The 18,663-nt window shown below is 37.3% G+C and overlaps 1 protein-coding gene across 5 annotated transcripts in view; it reads right to left on the bottom strand.

Annotated features, from left to right (window-relative positions):
• DECR1 (2,4-dienoyl-CoA reductase 1) overlaps positions 1-18,663 on the bottom strand; it is a 239,319-nt gene that overhangs the window by 181,399 nt on the left and 39,257 nt on the right. For 2 of the 5 annotated variants that reach the window (XR_004370965.2, XM_032760012.2), the window contains exons 7-10: positions 17,218-17,290; positions 15,028-15,174; positions 8,300-8,362; positions 8,151-8,202 (exon numbers count right to left, since the gene is read on the bottom strand). Coding sequence is in view for 4 of the 5 variants with exons in the window: in XM_032760012.2 (XP_032615903.1) it covers positions 8,151-8,202; positions 8,300-8,362; positions 15,028-15,174; positions 17,218-17,290 (335 nt within the window). In the remaining variant the exon portion in view is untranslated. Of the gene's footprint in view, positions 1-6,434; positions 7,219-8,039; positions 8,203-8,299; positions 8,363-15,027; positions 15,175-17,217; positions 17,291-18,663 lie in introns of those variants that run through there. The other 3 variants (XM_058443726.1, XM_032760011.2, XM_032760014.2) reach the window with 3 other exon arrangements.

Raw genomic sequence — 18,663 nt, 5'->3', positions numbered from 1 at the left:
TCCTGATTATTGAATGTTATATCATCAATACTTTTGTGTATTCTGTGGATTCTATATTTCATATTGAGATCAGCATTCAAAATAGTTCTATTTCTATCTGCAAATAGTTTCAAATGAGTTTAAAAAATAACATCTGAAAAGAAATGCTAACGTAATCATTTATCTTATCTAGTAAGAAGATTCTAAAACATTCTTTAACACACATCTAAATCACAGTTTCACATATTTGTAGCTAGAATATCCTATACTGGTTATAGTTGATATGTAACAGTTGGTGATTTTAGATTTCTTTGATTGTGAAACAGGGAGCTATGAGAGATGTGTCCATGTGAAATTTACAGTTACTGCCTAGGAGTTAATGATCGTTCTGGGTCAGCTTGAATGTCCCCATTCTATAAATTCAACACTTATTTTCTGAATTCATAAAAATAACCAAAAAATGTGAGCTATAATGTTTCCCTCAAGAACAAACAGAAACAAGATTTGCCAAAAACTAAAATTCAACAAACGATGTTGAGTGGGAGATTGGCTTTGCCTTTAGCGTGTAAATGGAAGCACTGCCATTAGACTGAATTTAAGTACTAAAAATAAATAAAGAAGAAAATAACCTTAATCTCTTGTATTTGTTTTTTCTTCAAAATGTCAGCCGACATGCAATCCATGATGGATCCAGGTGGAAATGTAGGATGAAATTATTATGGCCTAAGGAATCTAAATAAACGTAAATGTGACTCAGTGAACTACTGGATACTTTGTTGAATTGAGGGGTGTCTCTAACATTAAAATTTACAAAGAAATCTCAAAGTATCCAAATATTTGAAGTTTTCTGCCCAACTGACAGAGTCAAATATTTCTTTTAATTTTTTTTTTTTTAAGACAGAATTTCACTATGTCACCCAGGCTGGAGTGCAATGGCATGATCTCGGCTCACTGCAACTTCTGCCTCCCGGGTTCAAGCGCTTCTTCTGCCTCAGCCATCCGAGTAGCTGGGACTACAGGTGCCCGCCACCAGGCCCGGCTAATTTTTTATTTTTAGTAGAGACGGGGTTTAACCATCTTGGCCACGCTGGTCTCAAACTCCTGACCTCATGATCTACCCGCCTTCCCCTCCCAAAGTGCTGGGATTACAGGCGTAAGCCACTGCACCCGGCCCATAGTCAAATATTTCTTCATGAAAGATCTCCAAAGGAATAATAGGAACATACAGAATTTTCCTATATTTAATTCATAGAAAAATAACTGTTCACTACCAAGTATGCACCAAAACTCTACCAGGTTTGGCATTCTTACAGTAACAGCATGAGCAAAGAAAGAAAAACAACAACAAATTATGATACTGAAATTTCTGAAGAGACTTCCTAGAGGGCTGTCAGGAATAACTGTCACGAATCTAGCACCAGGACTATCATGGTAGACTTTAATTCCTGAGCACTATCAGACAAAGAAATTCCTACACCTCAGCTATATCAGTCACACTTACCTATAAATGACAGGTCTGCTTCCTCGAGCAGAGAAGAAGGTGAAGAATGAAAAAAATGAATCTAGATAGGCAAATATAAAATTACAGGCACAATGCCTATCTCATACCACAAACAAAATTCATTCCAAGTTTATTATCAATATAAATGTGAAACATATATAAACAACATGGGAGAATAACTTCAATACCTCATGCATGAAAATACTTCTTCACATCCAATTATGAAGAAACAAATTGAAAAATTGGACTCTATTAAAATTAAGAATTTCTGTTCAGAAAAAGACTATAAACTTTAAAAAAAAACTATTAAGAGAGTGAAAAATCAAATTTCAGAGTGGGAGAAGATATTTGCAACACATATACTTGACAAAGGCACATATCCAAAATATATTAACATTACTCCTAGAAAACATTTAAAAATATAACCCAATAGAAAAATGTGTAAGAAAGTTGAACAAATATTTCACTAGAGGATACCGAAATGATATCCAATAACATGCAAATTAATCAACTTTATTAGTAATCAGGAGAAATGCAAATTGCCAAGTGCAGTGGCTCAGGCCTGTAATCCCAGCATTTTGGGAGGCTGAGGCAGGAGGATCACTTCAGCCCAGGAGTTTGAGACCAGCCTGGCAACATAGCAAAACTCTGTCTCTACAAAAAGTTAGCTAGGCATGGTAGCATGCACCTGTAGTCCCAGCTATTAGGGAGGCTCAGGTGGGAGAATCACCTGAGCCCAGGAAGTCAAAGCTGTAGTGAACTGAGATCGTGTCACTGCACTCCAGCCTAAGCAACAGGCGTGAGACCCTCTCTCAAAAAAAAAAAAAAAAAAAAAGCAAATTAAAACAAATTAGATGCCACCACACACTCATAGAATGACTCAACGTAAAGAGAATCTGAATGCTCACTACTGGTGAGGATGCAGCACAGTGGAAGTTCCCAAACAGCTTGGTGGGAGGTTAAATTGTGAATAGTCTTGGAAGCCATTTGACAGTATCTACTAAATTTGAACACCAGCATACCCTAAAACCCAGCAATTTCACTTCTAGATATTACCAGTCTAACAGAGAAAGGTGTATATATTTTCACCAAAAGAATAGAATGTTCACGGCAGCTTTGTATTTGGCATAGCCTCAAACTAGAGACAATCCAAATGTCCACTAAGAGCAGAGCTAACAAATAAATTGTGGTATATTCATACATACCTTATATTCTATGGAATATAACAATGAGAATGCATAAGCAATTATTACACAGAAAGAAAGCCAAAAAACAGAAGAATACATATTGTGTGATTCTATTTATATAAATCTCAAAACAGCTTAACGATGGGGTTAGAAGTCAAGACAGTGGTTAGTTGTGAGAAGGAGGAAAGGAGTCGCAATGGTGGGCAGAAGGGAGGCTTCTGGGTTCCTGGTAATGTTTCTTGACCTGGAGAATGGTTACCTGAGTGCACTCATATTGTAATAATTCATGATTTGTGCATTTTTAGAAGTCATACTTCAACTAACAAGCTAAAAAAAATTGATGGGCTTTCTCCTCTTCAAGGCTTTTGTAATGTAACTGTTACGTCCTAAAAACCCTGTTATTGTCTCTTGATTTAAGTTATGATCCCAAGAAATATCTAACTGGGTGACAGACATGAGCTTGACTTACTGTGTGACCTAGGGCAAGTCACATAACTTTCTAGGTCTGCAGTTTCCTCAACTGTAAAATAAAAACATTGAGAATTTGCATTTTCTAAGGCTTTTCCAGCTCTAAAATTCTATTATTCAAAGTCATTAAATTCTCATTGTTTTAGTTTCCACAAGAACAATAAGGAAACAATGGCTGTCACTCTATACCTGAAACATTTCCTGGAGGTGGTTTCACATGTTAATGGTAAGATGAGTGATATTGTTACCAACAATCTTTAATTTACTGAGTATTAACTCTTCCACTAGTACAATAGAAGCAGGACTCTTACAGAAGGTATTGAGTGACAAAGTAATAATTCTTAAGGTGAACATTGATGTGGTTACAGCCCACATGTGGTCTGTCATAGAATACCGTGATTACCCATAAACAATGTTTGTTTCTCTTTCAGACTCAGGAAAAAATATCTGTTAGTCAATATCTCCATGATCTCTCCTCTCTGATCCTCTCTGCCATGCTGGCAAGCTTTGCTTTCTCATCAACCATTTGTAATAACACATAATAATGATGTAATAGATGACTAAGAAACTATTAAAAGAACTATTTTTGTCTTTAACAGAGGAAAAAATTGCAAACTCATACAGATCAAAAATTTTACAATACCCCATTAAGATACCAACAGGTAAAAAAGACAAACAGGAAATTCAAAAGGGTAGAAAAGTATTCAATCTCACTAATAATTAAATAAGTTTTTAATGGTACTACCATTTGTTACGTGCAAAATTGGTGAATAGTTTTAATTGCTGGCAGGTATTTGTTGAAACGGGCACTGTCACACATTACTCAGGGGGGTTTAAACTCACACAAATCTTTGGAATAACAATTGGATATGTATATCAAAAAAAGTTTAGAAGCTTCATAACTTTGATTAATAATACCACTGCTAGAAATGAGGAAAAAATTCCAAATTCTAAAAATGTGTTATACATAAAAACGTTCATAGTTTTATTTATAATACTGAAAAATAAAAGTAACCTGTGATCTCATTTATGTATGGCATCAAATAAAGTTGAACTCATGGAAGTAGAAAGTAGAATGATGTTTGGCCGGGCACGGTGGCTCAAGCCTGTAATCCCAGCACTTTGGGAGGCCTAGGCAGGCGGATCACCCGAGGTCAGGAGTTCAAGACCAGCCTGGCTAACATGGTGAAACCCTGTTTCTACTAAAACTACGAAATATTAGCCGGGCATGGTGACATGCACCTATAATCCCAGCTACTCAGGACGCTGAGGCAGGAGAATCGCTTGAACCCGGGAGGTGGAGGTTGCAGTGAGATCATGACACTGCACTCCAGTTTGGGCAACAAGAGTGAGACACTGTCTCAAAAAAAAAAGAAAAGAAAGTAGAATGATGGTTTACTAGAGGTTGAGGGAGTGGGAAGAAGGGGGTTTCTGATCAAAGTGTACAAAATTTCAGATAGAAAGAACAGGTTTTAAGATCTACCGCAGGGTGACTACAGTCAATAATAATGTACTGTATATTTAAAAATAACTAATAAAAGTAAATTTCATACATGTTAGACCTAAAACCATAAAAACCCTAGAAGAAAACCTAGGCAATACCATTCAGGACATAGGCATGGGCAAGGACTTCATGTCTAAAACACCAAAAGCAATGGCAACAAAAGCCAAAATTGACAAATGGGATCTAATTAAACTAAAGAGCTTCTGCACAGCAAAAGAAACTACCATCAGAGTGAACAGGCAACCTACAGAATGGGAGAAAATTTTTGCAACCTACTCATCTGACAAAGGGCTAATATCCAGAATCTACAATGAACTCAAACAAATCTACAAGAAAAAAACAAACAACCCCATCAAAAAGTGGGCAAAGGACAAGAACAGACACTTCTCAAAAGAAGACATTTATGCAGCCAAAAAACACATGAAAAAATGCTCATCATCACTGGCCATCAGAGAAACGCAAATCAAAACCACAATGAGATACCATCTCACACCAGTTAGAATGGCCATCATTAAAAAGTCAGGAAACAACAGGTGCTGGAGAGGATGTGGAGAAATAGGAACACTTTTACACTGTTGGTGGGACTGTAAACTAGTTCAACCATTGTGGAAGTCAGTGTGGCAATTCCTCAGGGAGCTAGAACTAGAAATACCATTTGACCCAGCCATCCCATTACTGGGGATATACCCAAAGGACTATAAATCATGCTGCTATAAAGACACATGCACACATATGTTTATTGCGGCACTATTCACAATAGCAAAGACTTGGAACCAACCCAAATATCCAGCAATGATAGACTGATTAAGAAAATGTGGCACATATACACCATGGAATACTATGCAGCCATAAAAAATGATGAGTTCATGTCCTTTGTAGGGACATGGATGAAACTGGAAACCATCATTCTCAGTAAACTATCGCAAGGACAAAAAACCAAACACCGCATGTTCTCACTCATAGGTGGGAATTGAACAATGAGAACTCATGGACACAGGAAGGGGAACATCACACTCCGGGGACTGTTGCAGGGTTGGGGGAGAGGGGAGGGACAGCATTAGGAGATATACCTAATGCTAAATGACGAGTTAATGGGTGCAGCAAACCAACATGGCACATGGATACATATGTAACAAACCTGCACATTGTGCACATGTACCCTAAAACCTAAAGTATAATAATAAAAAAAAAAAGTAAATTTCAAATGTCTCTCCATAAAGGCCAATAGGTAAGAGAGGTGATAGATATGTTAATTAGCTTGATTTAATCATTCCACATTGTATACATATATTGAAACATCACACTGTACCCCTTAAATGTACAGGGCACCCCATATAATGAATTCAATTATGATTTGCCAATCAAAAGTAATATTAATAATAATTTTAAAATGCATTGGCAAGGGAGGCGTTAGCATTCTTGAAAAACATTAAAAAACAAAAAATTTTAAAACAAAAGCCAGGCTCAGTGGCTCATGCCTGTAACCCCAGCACTTGGGGAGGCCAACGCAGGAGGATCACTTGAGGTCAGGAGTTCAAGACCAGCCTGATAAATATAGCAAGACATTGTCTCTATAAAAATTTAAAAAGATAAAAATAATAAATATAAATAACCCTATTTCCAATAAATTAAATAATGATACATTGAAACAATAGAACACTAAAAGTAATATTTATCTTAAAAAGGATCTGATTTATCATGTAATCTGAATTTTTTTTTTTTTTTTAAAGGTTGAGACAACACTGGAAGAAAAATAATATTTATTAAGTTATATAAATGTAAACATTTAGTATAAATTTAACTAGAAACAGAAATATGGCTATATTGGTGGAATCAGTGGAGGGAAAGAGTGTGTCTTTGTGTGTTTGGTGAGAGGTGGGTGGGAAGGTGGGTTTGGAAATGGAATGAGTGATAAACCATCACTATTGGCGTGTGAACACAATATCAACACAATAGTGTGATAGTGAATAATCTCACGAGATCTGATGGTTTTATAAATGGGAGTTCCCCTGCACAAGCTCTCTTGCATGCCGCCACATGAGACATGACTTTGCTCCTAACTCACCTTCTGCCATGATTGTGAGGCCTCCCTAGCCATGCTGAACTATGAGTCAATGAAACCTCTTTCTTTTATAAATTACCCAGTTTTGGTTATGTCTTCATTAGCAGCATGAGAACAGACTAATACACAGGATTAGTACTAAAGGTAAAATGGAGACTAGGTACCTGTCTGCGTTTTATTTTGAGAGTATTGTATTGCAAGCATGTGGAGAAAAAGTGTAACAGCCTAAAGAAAAGTCCAGCAAAAGTCAGTATAATTGGAAATGTCAGACCACTTATTCCAAACCTATAATATTCCCCTATATGTACACAATTAAATGTAATAAATGTAATTTATGTACACAATTAACTGTCAATGTAATTGGGGTTTCCATGGGGCTTGTGGCATATAAATTCAACCAGGAAAACTGGATTCCTTTGCAGATTTATTCAGATGAGGTAAGACGGAAGCTGGTTTCCTCTCGTGTCAACTTGGACAATGGGGATAGTCAGTCTAGTGAACATGTTATAACTGACTCCTGGGAAAGCAAAATGGACATTTTAAAAATATAGGCTCAAAAGTATAGCTCTGTAGACTTGAGACTTTGGATTCATTATTATTTGATTTTCAGGATGACAAATTAGTCAAACCAAATATGAAATTTAATCAAATGATACACAAAAATATTTTATAGACTTTCTTTACCTCTTTTACCCAGAGAAATCTATTCTTTTAGAGCTGGGATGGCATGCTATCTCCTAGGCACCACATTCTCTAAACTCTGGAGACAGAATGAATTACTTCCTCCTCCACACTTAAATACTGCTAGAATAATACTTATCATAATATACCATAAATAATTATTTATAAGTTTGACTATCTTGCTGGATAATGAATTTCAAAAGGGCAAGGGCTATAGCTTATTCAGTACTAAATAAAATGCCTGGCTACAAATAGGTCCTAGTAAAAACTAAAGGTTTGAGTTAACACTGAGTTACCCAAAGAAGATAATTCACAAGTCCAATGAAAAGAAAATAATACTGGAAAGGCAAAGTCTATTGTATTTAGTGCGTAACCTCTAATTTCTTTCTTTTAGGCCCTATCAATATAGGTATAGTATAATATGTAACTCAAATGCTACCCCCACCATTGAGTTTCTCCTGATTTTCCAAGTCACAACGATCTGTTCTCGCCGCACTTCTAAGCACTTTTTACCTCTATCAGTAGGTAAAGAGGAGCCTTTACCTACTCTCCCCATGCCTCCTTTTTTTTTAATGTTTTGAAGGACTAGATTTTATTTTATTTCTTTGAATATACAATGGCTATCACTGGCCTGGCACATAATACATATTCAATGAATGTTAATTAAGAATTTATTAGACTTGAAATAGTCAAAAGATGAGAGAAAATTTGTTTCATTTCTATTCCCTTTTCTGTAACCAAGATGAAGGCCAAAGTGGTCTTAGGAACCTTTTGTCTTCCTGATGAGTCCTTCTATGGTGTCCCACTGCTCCTTGGTGACCTAAGACAAAAAGATGTCAATTTAATGTGCCTTTTACATGTTTTTAAAGCTTAGTATCATAGCTGCTGATATTACATTATACACACAAAAGCATTACCTTTCTCAGGTTGTTGAATTCCCCTGAAATAAGTACTTCCTCTCCACCATCAAATTTAATGACCTGGAAAAAACAAATTTTTAAACTCTGAAACTAACTCTTTTTAAAAAGTTTCTGAACCACTAGCCATTTTCCCATACTAATTGGATGGAATATCTCTTTGGCACTTTAAATCTAGCCCAAATTTTCAAGATAAAACTCATGATTAAACCTAAATTGATTACTCAGCTTATAATTCTATTTCTAACATCTCCCAATTTCAAATATCTACCCAGTATTGAAGATCATCTCAAAGGTATATCTACCAAGGTAACCTGCATCTATTAATTTATCACTTGATATAAATGGTTTGGCTGTGTCCCCACAAAAATCTCATCTTGAATTGTAATCCTCAATCTCTCTCTCTCTCTGTCTCCCTTTTTTCTCTCTCTCCCTCCCTTTATCTCTATTGCCTGCCACCATGTTAAGTTATGACTCTTTCCCTTCAGCCATAATTGTAAGTTTCCTAAGCCCTCCTCAGATATGCAGAAGAGTGAGTCAATTAAACCTCTTTTCTTTTTTTTTATTATACTTGAAGTTCTAGAGTACAATGTGCACAATGTGCAGTTTTGTTACATATGTATACATGTGCCATGTTGGTGTGCTGCAACCATTAACTTATCATATACATTAGGTATATGTACATTACTATCCCTCCCCCCTCCTCCCACCCCATGACAGGATCCCGTGTGTGATGTTCACCACCCTGTGTCCAAGTGTTCTCATTGTTCAATTCCCACTTAAGAGTGAGAACATGCGGTGTTTGGTTTTCTGTCCTTGTGAGAGTTTACGCAGAATCATGGTTTCCAGCTTCATCCATGTTCCTACAAAGGACACAAACTCATCCTTTTTTATGTCTGCATAGTATTCCATGATGTATATGTGCCACATTTTCTTAATCCAGTCTATCATTGATAGACATTTGGGTTGGTTTCAAGTCTTTGCTATTGTGAATAGTACTGCAATAAACATATGTGTGCATGTGTCTTTACAGCAGCATGATTTATAATTCTTTGGGTATATACCCAGTAATGGGATGGCTGGGTCAAATGGTATTTCTAGTTCTAGATCCTTGAGGAATCACCACACTGTCTTCCACAATGGTTTAACTAGTTTACAGTCCCACAAACAGTGTAAAAGTGTTCCTATTTGTCCACATCCTCTCCAGCACCTGTTGTTTCCTGACTCTTTAATGAACGCCATTCTAACTGGTGTGAGATGGTATCTCACTGTGGTTTTGATTTGCATTTCTCTGATGGCCAGTGATGATGAGCATTTTTTCATGTGTCTGTTGGCTGCATAAATATCTTCTTTTGAGAGGTGTCTGTTCATACACTTTGCCCACTTTGTGATGGGGTTGTTTGATTTTTTTGTGGTAAATTTAAGTTCTTTGTAGATTCTGGATATTAGCCCTTTGTCAGATGGGTAGATTGTAAACATTTTCTTCCATTCTGTAGGTTGCCTGTTCACTCTGATGGTAGTTTCTTTTGCTGTGCAGAAGCTCTTTAGTTTAATTAGATCCCATTTGTCTATTTTGGCTTTTGTGGCCATTGCTTTTGGTGTTTTAGTCATGAAGCCCTTGCCCATGCCTATGTCCTGAATGGTATTGCCTAGGTTTTCTTCTAGGGTTTTTATGGTTTCAGGTCTAACATTTCAGTCTTTAATCCATCTTGAATTAATTTTTGTATAAGGAGTAAGGAAGGGATCCAGTTTCAGCTTTCTACATATGGCTAGTCAGTTTTCCCAGCAACATTTATTAAACAGGGAATCCTTTCCCCATTTCTTCTATTTGTCAGGCTTCTCAAAGATCAGATGGTTGTGGATGTGTGGTATTATTTCTGAGGGCTCTGTTCTGTTCCATTGATCTATATCTCTGTTTTGGTACCAGTACCATGCTGTTTTGGTTACTGTAGCCTTGTAGTATAGTTTGAAGTCAGGTAGTGTGATGACTCCAGCTTTGTTCTTTTGGCTTAGGATTGTCTTGGCAATGCAGGCTCTTTTTTGGTTCCATATGAACTTTAAAAGTAGTTTTTTTCAATTCTGTGAAGAAAGTCATTGGTAGCTTGCTGGGGATGGCACTGAATCTATAAATTACCTTGCCAAGTGTGGCCATTTTCACACATTGATTCTTCCTATCCATGAGCATGGAATGTTCTTCCATTTGTTTGTGTCCTCTTTTATTTTACTGAGCAGTGGTTTGTAGTTCTCCTTGAAGAGGTCCTTCACATCCCTTGTAAGTTGGATTCCTAAGTATTTTATTTTCTTTGAAGCAATTGTGAATGGGAGTTCACTCATGATTTGGCCCTCTGCTTGTCCATTATTGTTGTGAAAAATGCTTGTGATTTTTGCACATTGATTTTGTATCCTGAGACTCTGCTGAAGTTGCTTATCAGCTTAAGGAGATTTTGGGCTGAGATGATGGGGTTTTCTAAATATACAATCATGTCATCTGCAAACAGGAACAATTTGACTTCCTCTTTTCCTAACTGAATACCCTTTATTTATTTCTCCTGCCTGACTGCCCTGACCAGAACTTTCAACACTATGTTGAATAGGAGTGGTGAGAGAGGGCATCCCTGTGTTGTGCCAGTTTTCAAAGAGAATGCTTCCAGTTTTCGCCCACTGGCTGTGGGTTTGTCATAAATAGCTCTTATTATTTTGAGACATGTCCCATCAATACCTAGTTTATTGAGAGTTTTTAGCATGAAGGTTGTTGAATTTTGTCAAAGGCCTTTTCTGCATCTATTGAGATAATCATGTGGTTTTTGTCTTTGGTTCTGTTTATATGATGGATTATGTTTATTGATTTGCATATGTTGAACCAGCCTTGCATCCCAGGGATGAAGCCATCTTGATCGTGATGGATAAGCTTTTTGATGTGCTGCTGGATTTGGTTTGCCAGTATTTTATTGAGGATTTTTGCATCAATGTTCATCAGGAATATTGGTCTAAAATTCTCTTTTTTTGTGGTTGTGTCTCTGCCAGGCTTTGGTATCAGGATGATGCTGGCCTCATAAAATGAGTCAGGGAGGACTCCCTCTTTTTCTATTGATTGGAATAGTTTCAGAAGGAATGGTACCAGCTCCTCTTTGTACCTCTGGTAGAATTCGGCTGTGAATCTGTCTGGTCCTGGACTTTTTTTGGTTGGTAGGCTTTTAATTATTGCCTCAATTTCAGAGTGTGTTATTGGTGTATTCAGGGATTCAACTTCTTCCTAGTTTAGTCTTGGGAGGGTGTATGAGTCCAGGAATGTATCTATTTCTTCCGGATTTTCTAGTTTATTTGCATAATGGTGTTTATAGTATTCTCTGTTTGTATGTCTGTGGGATCAGTGGTGATATCCCCTTTATCATTTTTTATTGCGTCTATTTGATTCTTCACTCTTTCCTTCTTTATTAGTCTTGCTAGCAGTCTATCAATTTTGATGGTCTTTTCAAAAAAACAGCTCCTGGATTTGTTGATTTTTTTGAAGGGTTTTTTCTGTCTCTGTCTCCTTCAGTTCTGCTCTGATCTTGGTAATTTCTTGCCTTCTGCTAGCTTTTGAATGTGTTTGCTCTTGCTTCTCTAGTTCTTTTAATTGTGATGTTATGGTGTCAATTTTAGATCTTCCCTGCTTTCTCTTGTGGGCATTTAGTGCTATAAATTTCCCTCTACACACTGCTTTAAATGTGTCCCAGAGATTCTGCTATGTTATGTCTTTGTTCTCATTGGCTTCAAAGAACATCTTTTTTTCTGCCTTCATTTCGTTATGTACCCAGTATTCATTCAGGAACAGGTTGTTCAGTTTCCATGTAGTTGAGCAGTTGTGAGTGAGTTTCTTAAACCTGAGTTCTAGTTTGATTGCACTGTGGTCTGAGAGACAGTTTGCTATAATTTCTGTTCTTTTACATTTGCTGAGGAGTGCTTTACTTCCAACTGTGGTCAATTTTGGAATAGGTGCGATGTGGTACTGAGAAGAATATATATTCTGTTGATTTGGGGTGGAGAGTTCTGTAGATGTCTATTACGTCTGCCTGGTGCAGAGCTGAGTTCAATTCCTGGATATCCTTGTTAACTTTCTGTCTTGTTGTTCTGTCTAATATTGACAGTGGGGCGTTAAAGTCTCCCATTATTATTGTGTGGGAGTCTAATTCTCTTTGTAGGTCTCTAAGGACTTGCTTTATGAATCTGGGTGCTCCTGTATTGGGTGCATATATATTTAGGAGAGTTAGCTCTTCTTGTTGAATTGATCCCTTTACCATTATGTAATGGCCTTCTTTGTCTCTTCTGATGTTTGTTGGTTTAAAGTCTGTTTTATCAGAGACTAGGATTGCAACCCCTGCTTTTTTTTTGTTTTCCATTTGCTTGGTAGGGCTTCCTCCATGCCTTTATTTTGAGCCTATGTGTGTCTCTGCACGTGAGATGGGTCTCCTGAATACAGCACACTGATGGGTCTTGACTCTTTATCCAATTTGCCAGTCTGTGTCTTTTAATTGGAGCATTTAGCCCGTTTGCATTTAAGGTTAATATTGTTATGTGTGAATTTGATCCTGTCATTATGATGTTAGCTGGTTATTTTGCTTGTTAGTTGATGCAGTTTCTTCCTAGCATTGATGGTCTCTACAATTTGGCCTGTTTTTGCAGTGGCTAGTACCGGTTGTTCCTTTCCATGTTTAGTGCTTCCTTCAGGAGCTCTTGTAAGGCAGGCCTGGTGGTGACAAAATCTCTCAGCATTTGCTTGTCTATAAAGGATTTTATTTCTCCTTCACTTGTGAAGCTTAGTTTGGCGGGATATGAAATTCTGGGTTGAAAATTATTTTCTTTAAGAATGTTGAATATTGGCCCCCACTTTCTTCTCGCTTGTAGTTTCTGCTGAGAGATCCGCTGTTAGTCTGATGGGCTTCCCTTTGTGGGTAACCCGACCTTTCTCTCTGGCTGCCCTTAGCATTTTTTCCTCATTTCAACTTTGGTCAATCTGACAATTATGTGTCTTGGAGTTGCTCTTCTCGGGGAGTATCTTTGTAGCGTTCTCTGTATTTCCTGAATTTGAATGTTGGCCTGCCTTGGTAGGTTGGGGAAATTCTCCTGGATAATAATCTGAAGAGTGTTTTCCAACTTGGTTCCATTCTCCCTGTCACTTTCAGTACACCAATCAGATGTAGATTTGGTCTTTTCACATAGTCCCATATTTCTTGGAGGCTTTGTTCATTTCTTTTTACTCTTTTTTCTCTAAGCTTCTCTTCTCGCTTCATTTCATTCATTTGATCTTCAATCACTGATACACTTTCCTCCACTTGATTGCATCAGCTACTGAAGCTTGTTCATGCATCACGTATTTCTCATGCCATGGTTTTCAGCTCCATCAGGTCATTTAAGGTCTTCTCTATGCTGTTTATTCTAGTTAGCCATTCGTCTAATCTTTCATCAAGGTTTTCAGCTTTTTTGCGATGGGTTCGAACATCTTCCTTTAGCTCAGAGAAGTTTGTTATTACCGATCGTCTGAAGCCTTCTTCTCTCAACTCGTCAAAGTCATTCTCCGTCCAGCTTTGTTCCATTGCTGTCAAGGAGCTGCATTCCTTTGGAAGAGAAGAGGTGCTCTGATTTTTAGAATTTTCAGCTTTTCTGCTCTGGTTTCTCCCCATCTTTGTGGTTTTATCTACCTTTGGTCTTTCATGATGGTGACATACAGATGGGGTTTTGGTGTGGATTTCCTTTGTTTGTTAGTTTTCCTTCTAACAGTCAGGACCCTGAGCTGCAGGTCTGTTGGAGTTTGCTGGATGTCCACTCCAGACACTGTTTGCCTGGGTATCACCAGCGGAGGCTGCAGAACAGCAAATGTTGCAGAATGGCAAATGTTGCTACCTGATCCTTCCTCTGGAAGCTTCGTCTCAGAGCGGCACCTGGCTGTATGAGGTGTCAGTCGGCCCCTACTAGGAGGTATCTCCCAGTTAGGCTACTCGGGGGTCAAGGGCCCAGTTGAGGGGGCAGTCTGTCCGTTCTCAGATCTCAAACTCCGTGCTGGGAGAACCACTACTCTCTTCAAAGCTGTCAGTTATGGACGTTTAAGTCTGCAGAAGTTTCTGCTGCCTTTTGTTCAGCTATGCCCTGACCCCAGAGGTGGAGTCTACAGAGGTAGGCAGGCAGGCCTCCTTGAGCTGTGGTGGGCTCCACCAAGTTTGAGCTTCCAGGCCACTTTGTTTACCTACTCAAGCCCCAGCATTGGCGGACACCCCTCCCCCAGTCTCGCTGCCGCCCTGCAGTTCTATTTCAGGCTGCTGTGCTAGCAGTGAGCGAGGCTCTGTGGGCGTGTGACCCTCTGAGCCAGATGCGGGATATAATCTCCTGGTGTGCCGTTTGCTAAGACCATTGGAAAAGTGCAGTATTAGGGTGGGAGTGTCCCGATTTTCCAGGTACCGTCTGTCAGGGCTTCCCTTGGTTAGGAAAGGGAATTCCCCGACCCCCTGCACTTCCCTTAAGCCTCTTTTCTTTATAAATTACACAGTCTCAGGTATGTCTTTAGCAGTGTGAGAATGGACTAATATATCACTGAATAAATGTCATAGGCTAAACAATATATATAATATTTTTATATTATTTACAACTAAATACATATTTACATTCAGCACTGTCAGGATTGGTTCCACAACAAACCTCCCTGCTCCAAACACACTTCTGAAAAAAAAAAGTGAAGAGAAATAAACAACGCTTACTGCTCCATTAATCCAAGAAGCATAATCACTACAAAGGAAAGCAGCAAGATTTGCAAGTTCTTCTACAGTCCCCAGGCGACCACAGGGAATTCTGTCAATCATTTCTTTCTCAAATGTTCCAGTTGGGTCCAGACGGCTAAAGGCACCCTTAGAAATTAAGAAAACAATTAGGCTGTGTTGGGTTTTTCAATCAACTCTTTTCCTACTCAAGAAAAAAATCTGTATAAAATGGCATGTTACCACGCAGCTTAAAACCTTAGGCTTTGTAAGTAAAAAAGAATTTCACCAAATTCTTCTTAAAAAAAATAGATCACTGGAAAATATAACCCTTTTAATCTTAGTTTCTTCCATGTAAAATGAGGATATCTATCTTAGTTACCTCACAAAATTGTTGTAAGCATCAAATGAAAAAATGTATATAAAGGTATCCTGAAATATGTACAAGCTTAGGTGGTAAAGGCAGTGGTATTACTGGCTTTTCATTTAATAAACACAGAAAAGTGGCTCATAGGAAATATTTAAGAGGAATTTCCTTTTCTTTCACCCCAAAATATTGGAAAAGGAAGAAAACAAGTATGTAGAAATTCAATTAGATTCTAGAGAGAGAAAAACTACTACTAAATTGGCCAATTTGCTTTCTGTCAATGATGTGAAGGAACAGACCAAGATGAATTATGGATGTGCACTGATTAATAAAAACAACTGGATTTTTCTGTACTAGTGCCTTTAAGTTTAGGTGGCAGTTTTCCTCAACAATGCAGCCGTAAGACAGAACAAACACTCAGAGGACTCCATGAGAGACCTCCAGTTCTTCCCAGGAGGTTATAAAGCCCAGAGACAAGGAGTTGCAACTGGTCCCAGTCCTGGTTCTAAAAAGTGCATGCTAGGGAGTTTCTACACTTCAGTTTTCTTTTAATCCCTTTAACAGTAAATAGTTATTATTTGGGTACAACTCCTCTCTCCGTGGCTAGACTGTAAACTCCTTAGTGGCAAGCACTTTCTCAGAGATATTTCTGTATCTTTCTCAGTACCCCTGGATACAGTGAACAGTCAATAAATATAGGTTAAATAACTAAAATGCAGGTGATTTTTCCCTAGATATTGGGGTCTTGGAGAGAAGCATTTGTGTATATAAGCCTCTTTTCAGATATGCTTAGGACAGGGCCACCCTGAATCATGTGTTTTAATGTATGTTTTTAAGTTTCTTTCCACTAATTTTATTAGACTGTTTAGTATTGAATTGTCAAATAAATAAGACAGTCAATCAAGTTTCAATCACTCAGGAAGTTTTTATTTCTATGTCCCATCCTTTAAACTGCTAAATAAACTAATATGGCCATTTCCAAGTTATTATTTAATACCCAGAGCTACCTATAACCCAATTATCCCTTAGTATTATTTTCCAATATGTTTACACAACTGAAACAAGTTACCAAATTTTGCCTGGTCTTTCAACATTACATCTGGTTGACATTATAAATACTTGCTTTAGGTGAAAACCAAAAGAAGTGTGAGAGTGAAGTTATTTGGGGATAATGAGAGAGCAGAGAAGCTGTGGACATTCTGAGCAACATCTGTAACAACATTAGAGATAATTACAAGTTGCAATGAGTATCCGCAAGGATTATTACTTATAGGTAAAATCTATGCTGTCAGAAGGACTTATAATCAGAGAGATGTGGGCGTTAGATGACATGCATAATTGACTGAGAGTGAAAGGGCACAAGCATGAGTCAAGGAAAATGCTACCTACCTATAGCAAGACAAAGCCTGTATAATAAGTTACCAAAGCATCTCTCAAACTAAAAATATAGTTACATTTCCTTGATTTTTTTTAAAAAAGGATGTCAGACAATGTAAAAGCCTTTAAAATGTCGTGAAAGTTAACAAATACAGCACAGTAACAGACCACTGAAACAAATCAAAGTGCCAACATTGATGGCATAAAAGATCTCAAAAGATTAAGACACTGAAATTGACATTATGAAGAAATTGCATAGCTGCTATATTCCTGCCTGCCTCCTTATTTCTTATATTCGATAATGAATAAAGGCAAAGGCCTCTTCCCTAGAACCAGGGTTCTAAACCCAGGCATCTCTGGAAAGTCCTTTACACAACAACCAGAATATATGTATCAGCGTTTCATTATTTAATCATTCACAATGTGGTAACAAGCAAAATACAACTTACTTTGGTTTTTATAGGCCCTGGTTGAATCACATTGAAACGCATTCCATATTTACCCCATTCAGCTGCAAGAGACCTAAAAATTAAAATCAACAACATACATTCTCAAATATTATACCATATGTTTAAAAACAGCAATAACTGAGACTCATTAGATGTTTACTATATGCCAGAGATTACAACCCCAACAGGTAGGTACTATTACTGTTCCCTATATTACAGATAATGTAACTAAGGCACAGAGAGGTTAAATCATTTTCTCTATGTCATATGGCCAATTTGTCAATCTCGAGAGGTCTAGCTTCAGTCTGTACCCTTAGTCACTCTACTGTACAACCTAACCTTTACATTTTAGTGTCCTTAACCACTATGCTATACCACCTACCATTTGTAGTTTAGAATATGAAGTCCAATGTCAATATACATTTTTAGAGTAGGTATTAATTATTCACATAAACACGTGAGTGCTTCATGCCCTTCCCTCACATTTTCTGGAGTTCAGTCTTGTACTTACAAAGTGCATTATAACTTTACTCATAGCCCTGTACATTGGATTACAATGTCTGTAACATCACAAGTGCTTTATTTGAGAAAAAGATTACATCGATTGAAAATATAAACCACATCCATGTCTAACTAGGCTTTAATATAATTGTTGAACCAAATTTGAAAGGAAATAGGAATCTAACAAAATCTTGCTTAATGTCCTGAAGAAAAATATAACACTAATAGCAAACAAAGAACTTCAAAGGACCTTGTTTTAAAAGCTTACTTCACAGATAGCTCTTTTAAAATCTAAATTCATTTTAGGAATTTACATTCATATGCATATTTGTGTGTATATATACTTAATGTAATTTCAAATAATGACAAGGTAGCTTAAAAGAATACATATAATGCAAATGAGGAAGACAGGATAATTTGAAAGGAAGAAGGAAAGAAAAAAAGCAAGATAGAGAGAAAAGCCAGGATAACGAAATATAACGGAGCCAAGAATGAAGCTAATATCTAAATGTACTGAAGTGTGTGATGTTCCATATAACTGCAATAGTCACATCACAAATTTGTATCTGTTCTTCCTATGACTCTATACAAAAAAGGTAAGCCTAATCAGTTACACAATCCACAGTACCCATAAAGAAAAAGCAAGCTAAATGCTCAGGAAAAGCACAATTGTTTCTAATACGAAAAATTGTTTAAGTCTTTCTAGACTTACAAAAGGAAAATTGTATAGCATAACAATCTCCTTAAGACACTGTATCCTTGCAATAGATAAAATGGGCTAAGTTCAAAGTTGACAAATGGGATCTAATTAAACTAAAGAGCTTCTGCACAGCAAAAGAAACTATCATCAGACTGAACAGGCAACCTACAGAATGGGAGAAAAGCTTTGCAATCTATCCATCTGATAAATGGCTAATATCCAGAATCTACAAAGAACTTAAAGAA

Source organism: Hylobates moloch, unplaced genomic scaffold (assembly GCF_009828535.3).
Source record: "Hylobates moloch isolate HMO894 unplaced genomic scaffold, HMol_V3 SCAFFOLD_9, whole genome shotgun sequence".
Taxonomy (NCBI): Eukaryota; Metazoa; Chordata; class Mammalia; order Primates; family Hylobatidae; genus Hylobates; species Hylobates moloch.
Note: the sequence above shows the minus strand (reverse complement) of the source record. Positions and strands in the feature narration are given on the sequence as shown.